The 12,923-nt window shown below is 33.7% G+C and overlaps 1 protein-coding gene across 1 annotated transcript; it reads left to right on the top strand.

The window, feature by feature from the left end:
- Nucleotides 1-1,812: 1,812 nt before the first annotated feature.
- Nucleotides 1,813-5,325, top strand: LOC131079154 (pentatricopeptide repeat-containing protein At5g39350). The gene is made up of 2 exons (XM_058017055.2): nucleotides 1,813-3,560; nucleotides 3,729-5,325. The coding sequence occupies exons 1-2, from the start codon at nucleotides 2,150-2,152 to the stop codon at nucleotides 4,892-4,894; spliced, it is 2,577 nt and encodes an 858-aa protein (XP_057873038.2). The 5' UTR covers nucleotides 1,813-2,149; the 3' UTR covers nucleotides 4,895-5,325.
- Nucleotides 5,326-12,923: the final 7,598 nt, after the last annotated feature.

Genomic DNA, 12,923 nt, shown 5'->3' with positions numbered 1-12,923 from the left:
TTATGTGATTATATTTTTCATGATGTTGGTACATTATAACGTGCTCATGTTATGAAAATGCATTCAAATAATGCATGTGCATTATAATGTGTGTGCATTTATATCTACATTGAGAATTTCCAACCCTTTAGGTTGGATTTTCTTTGGGCATCCAACCCAAAGGGTTGGACGACCATTGATGTGTTTTTTTAAATTGTAAAAAAAATCCACACATTTTTTAGCATGCTCTCCATTAGGTTTGCACATGTTTCAATGCAAGGTTAAAAATACTACACTAATGTTAAGATCACTCTTAGCTATCTAATCATGTAATTTTTTTCACATTTTAACCATGTTAAGGTTTTCATCTTTAATTTTTTTGTTTGTATATCTATTTTTTTGTCAAAAGCCAATTTGTGGTATTTTGGGTATAACATTTTACTCGTTCATTGAATTTTTAAACAGAATACATTTTTAGAAACTAAACTCCATTCTACACCTATTAAAAAATTGGATTTCTTATTAGTTTTCAAAAAAAAACTGGGGGAGCACATTCAAATTTCTAGTTTTTAGGATGCGTCCACTTCAAAAATTACTAAAAAATCACACATTCATTAAAAATTAGCAAAAAAATTAAGCATAAACTAATGGGTGTTAGAAAGTTAAAAATTTAGGGGTACCACATCGGATGCTATATTATTATTATTTTTCATAAAAACATGACCACTTTGTGTGGTACCCCTTTTAAACCCCTTAATCTCCACCATTTTTTTTTAAAATTAGTAGTTTAGAAAGTAGATTCAAAACACGACTCTTGTTCTTATTGCATCTTCAAAATTTGAATGTAGCTATCTTCAATTTCTCATTGAAGATCATACTTTCCTGATTTTAGAAAAAAGTGGTCACTTAAGACCCCTTTTGGTCTCCCATCTTGGTGCACTTACTCACCCCTAACTTCAGAAAAAGCAAGGGCATGTTGTAGAATCCACAAAACAAGGCTTTACATAGTTATTATCATAGGATTCTAGATCATGTGCTTAGCATAGGATGTGTATGCTAACAACAATGTTCTATAGGTAGAGAAAGATGCTTCATAGGTAGACTAAGACACTACACATAATGAGGAATATGCCACACAAGATGAACCATATCATGCTTCTATGTTGGAGAATATAAAAATCGTATATTCTTTATTGGAGGAGACCTTTGATATCGAGTCAGGTAATTTTGAATAAATTTACACAGTTTATTCTATTCTCTATTGAATTTTAGAATTAACTATATTAATTCATTATGACTGATAATTAATGAAAAAAATTGAATGTGTATTAATAAATTCTAGAATTGATCAATTCATTCTACATCTCATGACACTACTTCATCACATATTTCTATAACAAAAAGAAAATAAAAAAGTACGTGCAACGAAAGTTTAGAGAAAACTTGTGGCCATGACAACTTGGAAGAAAAAAGGAATGTTATATCAGACATTTCAATCCCACACATGACCATACACAAAAGAATTACTTAGGAATGGATATAAAATGGAAAGCAAAAATGTTAATTGCTCAAATCAAAACTAGTTCACATCAACTTAGGTGCGAAACCGGAAGATGGATGATACTTAAAGAGGAGTGGGTAGATAGAAAATGTAGATACTGCACCCAAGGGGTTGTGGAGACATAATGACACTATATTATAGAATGCCCAACTTACAATGTTATCCGGATCCACTACATTGACATGCTAAATGTAAACACCTTGAACATCTAAATGTAAACATCTTGAACATTTTAGACCTCGTAGACGTTATTAGGAGCATTCATTCATTTGGTCATATAGACTTAAAATCTATTCTTTATGTGTATTACAGCGGATATCAAAGCAGAACACGCAGATCAAAGAGTATTTGAGATTGCTTAGGAACGATATCTCTAATAATAATAATAATGTATTACGTTCTCTTTAGATAGCGCAACTCTGCATTTTTTAATTGGCATGGAGAGATTTTTCTTCATTAGCTCGGCCAGTTGTATCACAGAGCAGATTTCTTCTCCTGCCATGGTGAACTTTATTGTGGGAAACTGTTCGTTTAGTTTCATAACATTCTGTTTTAAGTATGATGAAATGAGGGAAACATACAGACTAAATTTTATAATAATGTTGAGTTATGGTTTTGCGAGCTGGCAGATTACCTTCAAAGGTTTTCATTCACAAGCCATGTCATTGTAGAGGATGTGGACTGAATAAGACTGCACATTTTCCATGCTCCAATTGCAATCATAAAATGCAATTGCCATCCACAACATTATGTAGAGAGTCACTGCACATTTTGCTTACTACACACAATGCGCTTTTACGAGGGAAAAAAGTCGTCCCTTGCATCGGTTACAGGCGATTTGCCTTCGCTACAGGCAGAAATTTTGATGATAACCTTATTTGCATGTATGTCAAGTGCGGAAGTTTGGTAGATGCCCGTCAAGTGTTCGACCACATGAAGAAACGAGACCGGATCTCATGGAATACGATTATTACAGCGTACAGAAGACATGGGTGTCCTCGCGAGGCAGTCAAACTGTTTCATCATATGCAACAAACAGGTCTCAAACCTGATCAGTTTACATTTGCCAGCGTACTCCCAGCATGTGCCAAAATGGGAGCTTTGGAACAGGGCATGGACATCCACCAAAGCATAAAGAATGCTGGAATTTTTTCAGATGTTGTTGTTGCAACTGCTCTGGTAGACATGTATGCAAAATGTGGAAATATAGTGAAGGCGAGTGAAGTGTTTGACAAAATGCCTCAAAGAAATGTTTTCTCGTGGACTGCAATGATAGGAGGTTATGTACAAAATGGATTTGTTGAAAAGGCTTTAGAAACTTTCAAGCAAATGCAATTGGCAGGTTTAAAGCCAAACTCCACAACCTTTGCCAGCATCCTCCCTGCTTGTGCGAAAATCGGATCTTTGGAATTGGGCGTGGACATCCATCAAAGCATAATTGAAGGGGGATTTTTGTCAGATATTATAGTTGGAAATGCTCTGGTAGACATGTATGCAAAATGTGGAAGGATAGACAAGGCCCGTGAATGTTTTGACAGAATGACTCAAAGAGATGTCATCTCATGGAATGCAATGATTGCAGGATATGCACAAAACGGATTTGCTGAAAAGGCTTTAGAAACCTTCAAGCAATTGGAATTGGCAGGTGTAAAGCCAGACTTCACTACATTTGCCAGCGTACTCCCAGCCTGTGCCAAAACGGGAGCTTTGCAACAGGGTATGGACATCCATCAAAGCATAAAGGATAGAGGAATTTTGTTAGATGTTGTAATTGCAACTGCCTTGGTAGACATGTATGCCAAATGTGGAAGCGTAAACAAGGCACGCGAATTGTTTGACAGAATGCCTGAACGAAATGTGTTCTCATGGACCGCAATGATTTCAGGATACGCTCAAAACGGATTTGGTGAAAACGCTTTAGATACATTCAAGCAAATGCAGTTGGCAGGTGTAAGGCCAAATTCCACAACCTTTGCCAGCATCCTCCCTGCCTGTGCCAAAATGGAAGCTTTAGGACAAGGTATTGACATCCATCAAAAAATAATTGAAGGGTTTTTTTTGTCAGATACTACAGTTGGAAATGCATTGGTAAACATGTATGCAAAATGTAGAAGCATCGACAAGGCACGTAAACTGTTTGACAGAATGCCGCAAAGAGATATCATCTCATGGAATGCAATGATTGCAGGATATGCACAAAATGGATTTGTTGAAAAGGCTTTAGAAACTTTCAAACAAATGGAATTGGCAGGTGTAAACCCAGACTCCACAACCTTAGCCAGCATCCTCTCTGCCTATGCCAAAATGGGATCTTTGGAACAGGGTATGGACATCTATCAAACCATAAAGGATAAAGGAATTTTTTCAGATATTGTAGTTGAAACTGCTCTTGTAGATATGTATGCAAAGTGTGGAAGTATAGATAAGGCGCGTGAACTGTTTGACAGAATGCCTCAAAGAGATGTGTTCTCTTGGACTGCAATGATTGCAGGTTATTCACAAAATGGGTTTGTTGAAAAGGCTCTAGAAACTTTTAAGCAAATGCATTTGGCGAGTTTAAAGCCAAATTCCACTACTTTTGCCAGCATCCTTCCAGCCTGTGCAAAAATGGGAGCTCTCGAACAGGGTATGGACATCCATCAAAGCATAGTGGAAGGAGGACTTTTGCCAGATGTTGTAATTGGAAATGCTCTCGTAGATATGTATGCAAAATGTGGAAACATAGAAAAAGCACGCGAACTTTTTGATAAAATGCCTCAAAGAAATGTGGTCTCATGGAATGCCATGATCGCAGGATATGCCCAAAATGGATTTTGCAATGATGCTCTCAAAATCTTTGAATTAATGAAGCACTCTGGAACATATCCGGACAGTGTAAGCTTTGCTTGTGTCCTATTTGCGTGTAGCCATGCAGGTTTAGTGCATGAGGGCTGTACATACTTCAATCACATGAGTAAATCTTATTGCATTACACCTATAAGTGATCATTTTGTGTGCATGGTTGACCTTCTTGTTCGTGCTGGCTATCTTGAGGACACCCTAAATTTTATTATTAAGATGCCATTTAAACCTGTGGTGATTGTGTGGATCTGTTTTCTTGGTGCCTGTAGATCACATATGAATATAAGCTTAGGTGTATTTACAGCGATGCTTCTTTTTGATTTGGATCCTCAAAATGCTGCTAGTTATGTTCTTCTCTCAAATATCTATGCAGAAGCAGGCATGTGGGGTGAGGCTAAAATGGTAAGGAGATTGATGAAAGATAGAGGAATTAAAAAAATCCCTGGGTGTAGTTGGATTGAAGTTCAAAAAATGGTACATGCTTTTTATGTAGGAGACACATCGCATTCATAGCATAGGAGACCTATGCAATGTTCGAGAAATTGGCCTGCGAGATGAGGCAGCAGGGTGTTTTTCAGATTCAAGACATTTACTTAATGATGTGGAAGAGGAAGAAAAAGAATTATTTTTTTCTATCATAGTCAAAAGCTGATAATTACATTTGGTTTGCTAAACACGTCCTTTAGAATAACTATTAGAATTGTTAAGAACTTTCATATATATGCTGATTGCTATACTGCGACAAAATTTATCTCCAAGATTATTTCAAGAGAAATTTTTATGAGAGATGCAAATCGTTTCCATCATTTTAAGAAGGAACAATGTTCCTGCAGAGAGTATTGGTGATGCTGAAACGTGTGAAAAGAAAATGACTATTGGGGTTGTGATATTGTAACAAATTTAACTTGTAGAAATATATGATTTTGGCTTGATCATTATTTAGAAACAAAGAGACTCATACTACCTAGTATATTAATTCTTAGCCAACTTGCCATCTAAACATCCTTGCTATATGAATAAAATGTATTGTTTTTGGATGTTTTTATAAAAAGAAAGAGTTGTCTTCGTTATAATTATAATAGTTAGGTGTTTTAAGAAATTAAATATCAGAAAGAATATATTTTGTAAGGTTATTAATAGATGTTTTTTATGAGAAGTTGATTGTATGGTACACATTTGTAGTTGTGATCTAAAATTTTGTAATGATATATTAATGTTAGAACACACAAATTAATTGTGAAAGCTTTTGTGGAGATTCAAAATTCTATCATAGATAAAAGGTCTATGTTTATATTCTCATGGTATAAGAAATTCATGTCTTTGATAATTTGTGATACGAAAGAAAGGAATGAAATAGGGATTGACAATGAACAGTGATGATGGCTCACTCTATAGGGATATTGTAGCATTATTAATTAGAGGCACCCTTATCCATTGCAACAGTTTTCTATGTCAAATAGGAATGTTAGAAAGTATGATATTTTTTTTATCCTTTCATATAACATAAGTATGGTTCCATTTTTTATGATCTTTTATAAAAAGATGATGTTATCAAAAAATTAGAGGCATGTTTGAGTAGAATTGATTAGGTTTGTTTCTAACTACATGTTTATCTCAAATCATATGTTCTCTTTATGATTTTTTGCTAATAAATAAGGCTAGAAGATCATCTTACGTCAAGCCTTTAGGTGAAGGAAATGACTATGGTTATTTTATTTACAAAAAATAGAAAATGGTGGCATTACAACATAGATAAGTGACCTTGCACAACTTGTAAAATTTTAGTAAAATATGAATTACATGGCTATAAAACATTTTTTTTTTGTTGTCTATTTTTGTAGTGATTTTGAACATTATTTTCCACCTTGAGGCTATCTTCACACATCTGATAGTAGATCATTTTGCTCTTATTTGAATATTTCATTACTAGAGACCATTTTTAACCTAAGATAAGAAATTATCAAATTTGATGATGAATTGTAAATTATGATGGTTGTTAATTTTGTAATTGATGTTGTGTATCAAGCATAGTTTTGAGACTCAAACTTGAGTAAAAATTGGTAAACTAAGCAATTGCTATTCTAAAATCTTAGTGTACACATTGGAGAGTAATTGAAAAAGTTGTTACGATTTCCAAAGATATATTGAGTTGACAAAGGACTCAAAGGACTGCATAATGAAATATTTCTCCTTTGAATGTCATATGTATGAGATTTCTGTAGTTGTCTCTATCAATCCAACAAAATGTAGTCGGTGACTTGCCTTTTCATATCCAAATCACATCTTCCATTTATTTTAGTTACACCCTTTTACATATGAAGTCGAACCCTTTAATATATTGGGTTGTAATATTTCATCTCTCTAAGAGATCTATTGTAATACCCTCCAGGGATCATTCTTATGATAGTTATGTTAGATGCTTATGTATCTCATGTGCGTTTTTGACTTCCTTGTTCATGATTGAATTCCTCTTGATTTAGATATTTTATGATGCTATTTAATACATTATGCTCCTAATGTGGATGATGATATATTTAGGACCTGATCTTGATGTTAGGGTTTTATTTCGATTCATTCATGATTACATGTTGTTTAGTAGGTGTGATTTACTATCTTGGAATATGAAGATATATATGTGTACTAACCCATTTATTAACATTATTACTTAACTTATGAGATATATCTTGTGTTAGATTTTATGATTATGTGTTTGATTCTATTTGGTGTGCGAGGGGATGATCTTCCATCACTCACTTCGGAGAGACACGTGATGTCACGATTTCTCTTCACTGGCGTGCCTATAATCGTTAGATATTTGTATGTATGTGTTTCTCGGTGATGCAGGGTTGCAGGTACAAGGCATCGACTCCACCTTGTTTCACAGGTCTAAGCGTGCCTATATTATCCCAATGGAAGTTGTGGGAGATAGTCATAAGGCCCATCATTGTTACCCTTAGCCTTGCTCGATTTTAGGCCCATCATTGTGGGACATAGTCATAAGGCCCATCATTGTTTGTTGTCTTATGTCAACATAATCGAAACGCCACTTAGGCAAATTTCCGATGTCTTTGGTATGTGGTATGTGTCTATTTACTTGTTAAGTTGGGTTTAACGTTTTATGTGTTGAAATTTAATTATTAAATTATTCTTAAGCTTTGATTGTAATTGAGATTAATTTAATTAATTATTGTTACTTATGAGTAATAAAGAATGGATGAATATGTGTGTGTGTGTGTGTGTGTGTGTGTGTGTGTGTGTGTGTGTGTGTGTGTGTGTGTGTGAAGGTATTTATGTAATAATAATACTTTGTTAATTAATTAATAAAGTAGCATTAAGGTTTTAGATTAATTAATTAAATAAAAGCTTTATTTTATTGATTAATGGAGTTGTATTTTAATGGTTGAATAAATTTAATTGTTTATTAAATTCATTAGAATTTTTAAATTTCTTGTTGGACCTTTTGTGTGTGTGTGTTGTGTTTGGGGAAATTTCCATTCCTAAAGATGAGGTGGTTGTTGTTTTTTTTTTTTGAGGGGGGGGGGGGAGGGAAACGATTCTAGGATCAAAAGATTGGAAATTTGCAGAGAGGGTTTTGCTTTTTGGTGGTATGTGTGTTGCCTAAACCAGAGGCTTGAGGATAGGATTGTGATCCAAGGTAGGGTTAAAATCCCTTTTGTGTGAATAGTTTGAATGGTATCGGGAAAATAATAATCATGTTAGCAAGCATAAATCTATGGCAGGGGTTTTGTGAATAGTTTGAATGGTATCGGGAAAATAATAATCATGTTAGCAAGAATAAATCTATGGCTGAGGTTTTCTATTTTTATAATCTTGGTGTTGATTGGGTTTTCTGGAATTTACATTTGTATGTTTTTTTTTTAAAAATGAGGTTTTCCTGGAAATCGGTTTCTTCTATATATTTTTTTTTAATATGAGGTTTTCCTCGAAATTGGTTTCTTCTATATAATTTTTTTTTTTTCTTCCTTCTTGTAAATGGGGGTTTTCAATTTTATAATTTTGATGTTGTCGGGTTGTTTTGGTATTCCAATGTTTCAAGATTATTAGTCTATCGGGTTTAATTTTAAAATTTATTAATTTTGAATTCTTGGTTTGTTTATCAAAAAAATTTGCTACCATTTTTTAAAAAAATATTAAATGTATGTGGGTTTTAAATTTAAAACTCATATTTTAGTGTTCTTAAAAAAATTTATAAAAAAAATATATTATAAAAATAATTAAAAAAAATTAATTAATTATTTTAGTGGGGAGGTGTACCCACAAGCATGGGCGGCTCAACCAATCATGGGGAGTCAAACCCACGTTGTGGGTGGCTCAACCCACTGCTTTGGGGAGCTTCCCACAGTTGTGGGGAGCGCCCCCCATAGTCTGTATTAATGCAGACTTTAATTTGCGCAGTCTACCTTTTAATTTATTTTTTTATTATTTGTATAATTTTTTATTTATGTTTATATATGTATATGTATAAACAAGTGTGTGTGTGTGTGTGTGTGTGTGTGTGTGTGTGTGTGTGTGTGTGTGTGTGTGTGTGTGTGTGTGTGTGTGTGTGTGTGTTTATATGTTGTGTATATATAAATTGGTGAATTATAAGATGAATTTGTTTATTAAATCTTTTGTTAATTATCAAGTTAGAATTTTTCTTGTTCAAGGGAAATTGTGTATTATGTCAAATTATCTGTTTCGGGGATATAATGGGTTAATGTATTTAAATGGGGATTGAGTGTGGATAAGTGTAATGGTGTTTTTTGTATTGAAGTTCTCTGAGATGTTAATTGGCCAAAGTTACTTTATGCCTTGATGTCAATATTTTTGACTTGGGTATTGTTTTGATGTTTATTTAAACCAAGCCCTTGACCATTAATTTTTTTATAATCTAAACCAATGGGTGTCCAGGTTTTGTGACTTTTATGTTGTTTTGGCTCGTATGTCTTTGAGGATCCGGAGGTTGGTCTTTGAGCTTTATGTCTATTGTCAATATTTTGATGCTCTTATTTTTGTGTGGGCTTTACTTACAAATGGCTATAGTGGCTTATAAGTTTCTTGGTATTGTAACATTATTTTCCTTTTTGGGCTTGAGTCATGATGTGCTCTTACTGGAAGCTAAGGTATTTGATGTGTATGGGGTTGAGATGTGATGTAATTCCAGATTTGGTTGGAACTCATTATATGATCTATGGTGCTTCTAATCTTTTTATGAAACTTATGAGATTATTTTATGATGATTTTATTGATGATGGTTGGTTTTGGGTAGGCTTTGTGTCATAAGGGGGAGTGACTTACAAGTGGGGGCTGAGGCCCAAAGTGGCTGTCGGGATAACCCATTGGAAGTAGAGATTAATAAGTGATAACCTAATTAATGAATTAGGGGGTTGGGTAGTTTAACACATTAAACAAGATTAAGTGTGCCCCACTCATGGCTAAAGTGCTCGTTTAGGCTCAAGATGAGGTGCGAAGGCATGTAATGACATGATCAACTACCTTGTCCTCTTGAAAGGTATGTTGGTTTCGCATGAGACTTGAATGGGGGACAGGGATCGGGAGAGGTTGCCAGTATAACCCAGGATGGGGGTCAGGACCTATGGAGACCTATCAGGATAACCCATATCAAGATATGAGATGACACTCTCCCCTTGTAAGCACTAGTGTCATGTCAAGTCTTTGAAGCCTCTGGAGTATTCTTGTTTGGAGTTTTATCTAGGTGTATCTTGTTGTGTTTTTACCCAGTGGAAGTTTGTTTAGACCATGTGTTGCATTTGCTTTATTTGTTTTCTTGAGGGCCTTATGTCTATTTCCTAGCACGAGGGGTGATCCTTCAGATTCCACATGGCTGGGTGGTAGTTGCCTTCTTCCATCAGGGATTTTGTTCCTGTCTTTGCGTGGAATGACTTCATTCTTGTTCCAAAATACTCTCTTGAATTTGGTCATCTCAATGAGTCAAATGATGATTTTAATGTATCTATCATGATGTACTTATGTGTATCATATGTAAATGTATATACATGCCTGCAAGGCAAATGATGTAATCATGATGTAACTATGATGTAAACTTGATGTATATGTGATGATACTTAGGTGGTAAAATTTTATATCAGTTTAAGGAAACATTGATCTTATGTAATTTAAATATGTTCATGGTCATCTCATTGTATGTTGTAATAATGTGTTGTGATTGAATTGATTCCTTAAATAATGTACGGTTAGATTAAGTTACCACGTCGAGAAACCTTAGGGGAGAAGTTGTAGTAGTCTTCCGCTTGTGCATTATAGGGGGGATCTTATCCTATTAATATTGTGGAATGTTCATTAAATGTTTTAGAAAATATATATTTTCACTCCTTTTCGTGGTTGTTAGTTGATTCCTTTAGGGTTTCTTAGCAGGGCATTACATCTACGATTTTATTAAATCAATATCCATATTGAGAGTATGCAACTTTGATTTCAAGTTCTAAAGATGAAACTAGTCTCCCAATCCAAGTAAATAAGAAGCATTTCATAGAGTTCTTGTTAACAATAATAAAGTAATTGCAATTTATTTGTTATTTTATAAAACGTTTTCAATCCATATCAAGCTTTGATCACAAATATATTGATGTTTGATTCAATATATTATTATTTTGAAGACCTTTTGAGATCTTTATGTCTATCGTATTTTTGTTTTGTCCTCTTTCATCAGAAATTTAATATTAAGATATTAATAAGTTGGAGGCATTTTCTATAGTGTGTCAAAGTATGATATTGCTATTATGATCCAACTATGTAGTTTTTGATTCAAACTCATTGACCCATGATTCATGAGTAGTGGTTCACATGAAGCCATATCTCATGGAAATTAATATTTATTAATTACTCATTACATATAGGTGATGTTTGCATGGGTGAAGCATTAGACTTTCTTGGGAGGTCATTGTCTCAATACTACAACTTAGGCATGCCTAACCATGGAGACTGCTAAGTGAGCTTAATCTTGGGGGTAACTTCATGCTTGGGTGTGCTCAAGTTGGAGTAGTATTGGAATGGTTGACCTCTTAGAAGGCTCGATGCTTCGTGTGAAAGCCCTCTAATCATCACCTAGATGCAATGAGTGCTTAGAGTCATTCCTTCTCATGAGAGATGGGTCGGTGTGAAACAACACTCATGAAACATAGGTCAACAATTTTGAATACAAAAATACATAATTGAATCTTGTTAGCACTATCATAATTGAAATATCACTACAAAAGTCTACAAATTGTAACGATAATTTTCTCTATTTTATATATCGATTTTGATTATCACTATGGAGTGGTGATATTTTAAATAAAAATGATTTTTTAATAAAATATTTTTGTAAGAGAGAGACCAATAGAGAGAATCTCTCGAGCATATTAGAAAGAAATATTTGTCATCCAAATTCACTTAAATGTCACTCTTAAAAATAATTAGCATTTCCTTACTTTTTTTATACCATGTTAAAGAATAAAGATTTAGAAAACCAATCATTATATATATAAATAAGAAATAGTTATGAAAACTAAATGACATAAAGATATACATAAAAGATAAAATTAATATTGATAAAAAAACAACAAAATATTATTTAATAGATAATAAAATTCACAATAATAACTATGTAAACAAGCATATTAACAACCTAGATGTTATAGTATCTCTCCCTACCGTTATTTATTTATTGTCTGACATGGATATTCAACCCATTGATATACCTTGTGCAATCTCACCACTAGCACATATTATATATTTTGCAAATTGACAATGTGTGAAATTCTTTATGATTACCTATATTAAAAGAAATCTAAGTGATTTGTGAATATGTCAGAACCTTTTATCATATAACTTTTTAGTTATACATTTAGTTGTTTAATTTATTTATAAGGATAAACCCTATAATTTAGATTCTTAGAATGTTGTTTAAAAGAAATTTTATCCTCAAATTAGTATTATGCTCTAGCAATCACCATTTTATTAAAATTTCATGGAGCATTAACATATTTTTAATTAATATTTTTGTTTTTTACACTCTTTCGGAATGCACTCTATTAGGAGCCTAGCCCGACTAGGAGCTTACAATTATGCCCGGTTATGAGCAAACCCTGTTAGGAGTTCCCCAGTTAATGAATTTACCTTAGCCCCATTAGGAGCTTTACTCTGTTAGGAGTAACCTTGTGAAACAATTTAGAACCCAAGCTAATGAGTCACCCGGTGAAGGGATTTATACAATCAGGTCTGTCAGGACCTACTTGGTTAAGGGATTTTGAGTCTGTTGTAACTGTTAGCGAACAACATATGTATGATCTAAAAATAACACTCTCTGCTTGCTTGTACATATCCTTTTCTATTCCAATTTTCTTCTCTCTTGCAGACACACACACGTGTTCAGCCACACACTCTTCTTTTGATCACTGACACAGTAAATCATCACAGACTTACCCTAACTAGAGTTTCCAACTTAGTCGATTACAAAACCCTAACCTCGTACTAAGATTTACAGCATAGATCATCACAAATCTTGAGAAATCTTTATAGA

Source organism: Cryptomeria japonica, chromosome 10, assembly GCF_030272615.1.
Source record: "Cryptomeria japonica chromosome 10, Sugi_1.0, whole genome shotgun sequence".
Lineage (NCBI taxonomy): Eukaryota > Viridiplantae > Streptophyta > Pinopsida > Cupressales > Cupressaceae > Cryptomeria > Cryptomeria japonica.
Note: the sequence above shows the minus strand (reverse complement) of the source record. Positions and strands in the feature narration are given on the sequence as shown.

Bases quoted from the DNA above. Each gene is read 5' to 3' on its own strand.
- LOC131079154 (XM_058017055.2), top strand. From the start codon at position 2,150: ATGGTTTTGCGAGCTGGCAGATTACCTTCAAAGGTTTTCATTCACAAG. The intron at 3,561-3,728 runs GTATTGACATCC...CAATGATTGCAG, and splicing joins AATGGAAGCTTTAGGACAAG to GATATGCACAAAATGGATTT.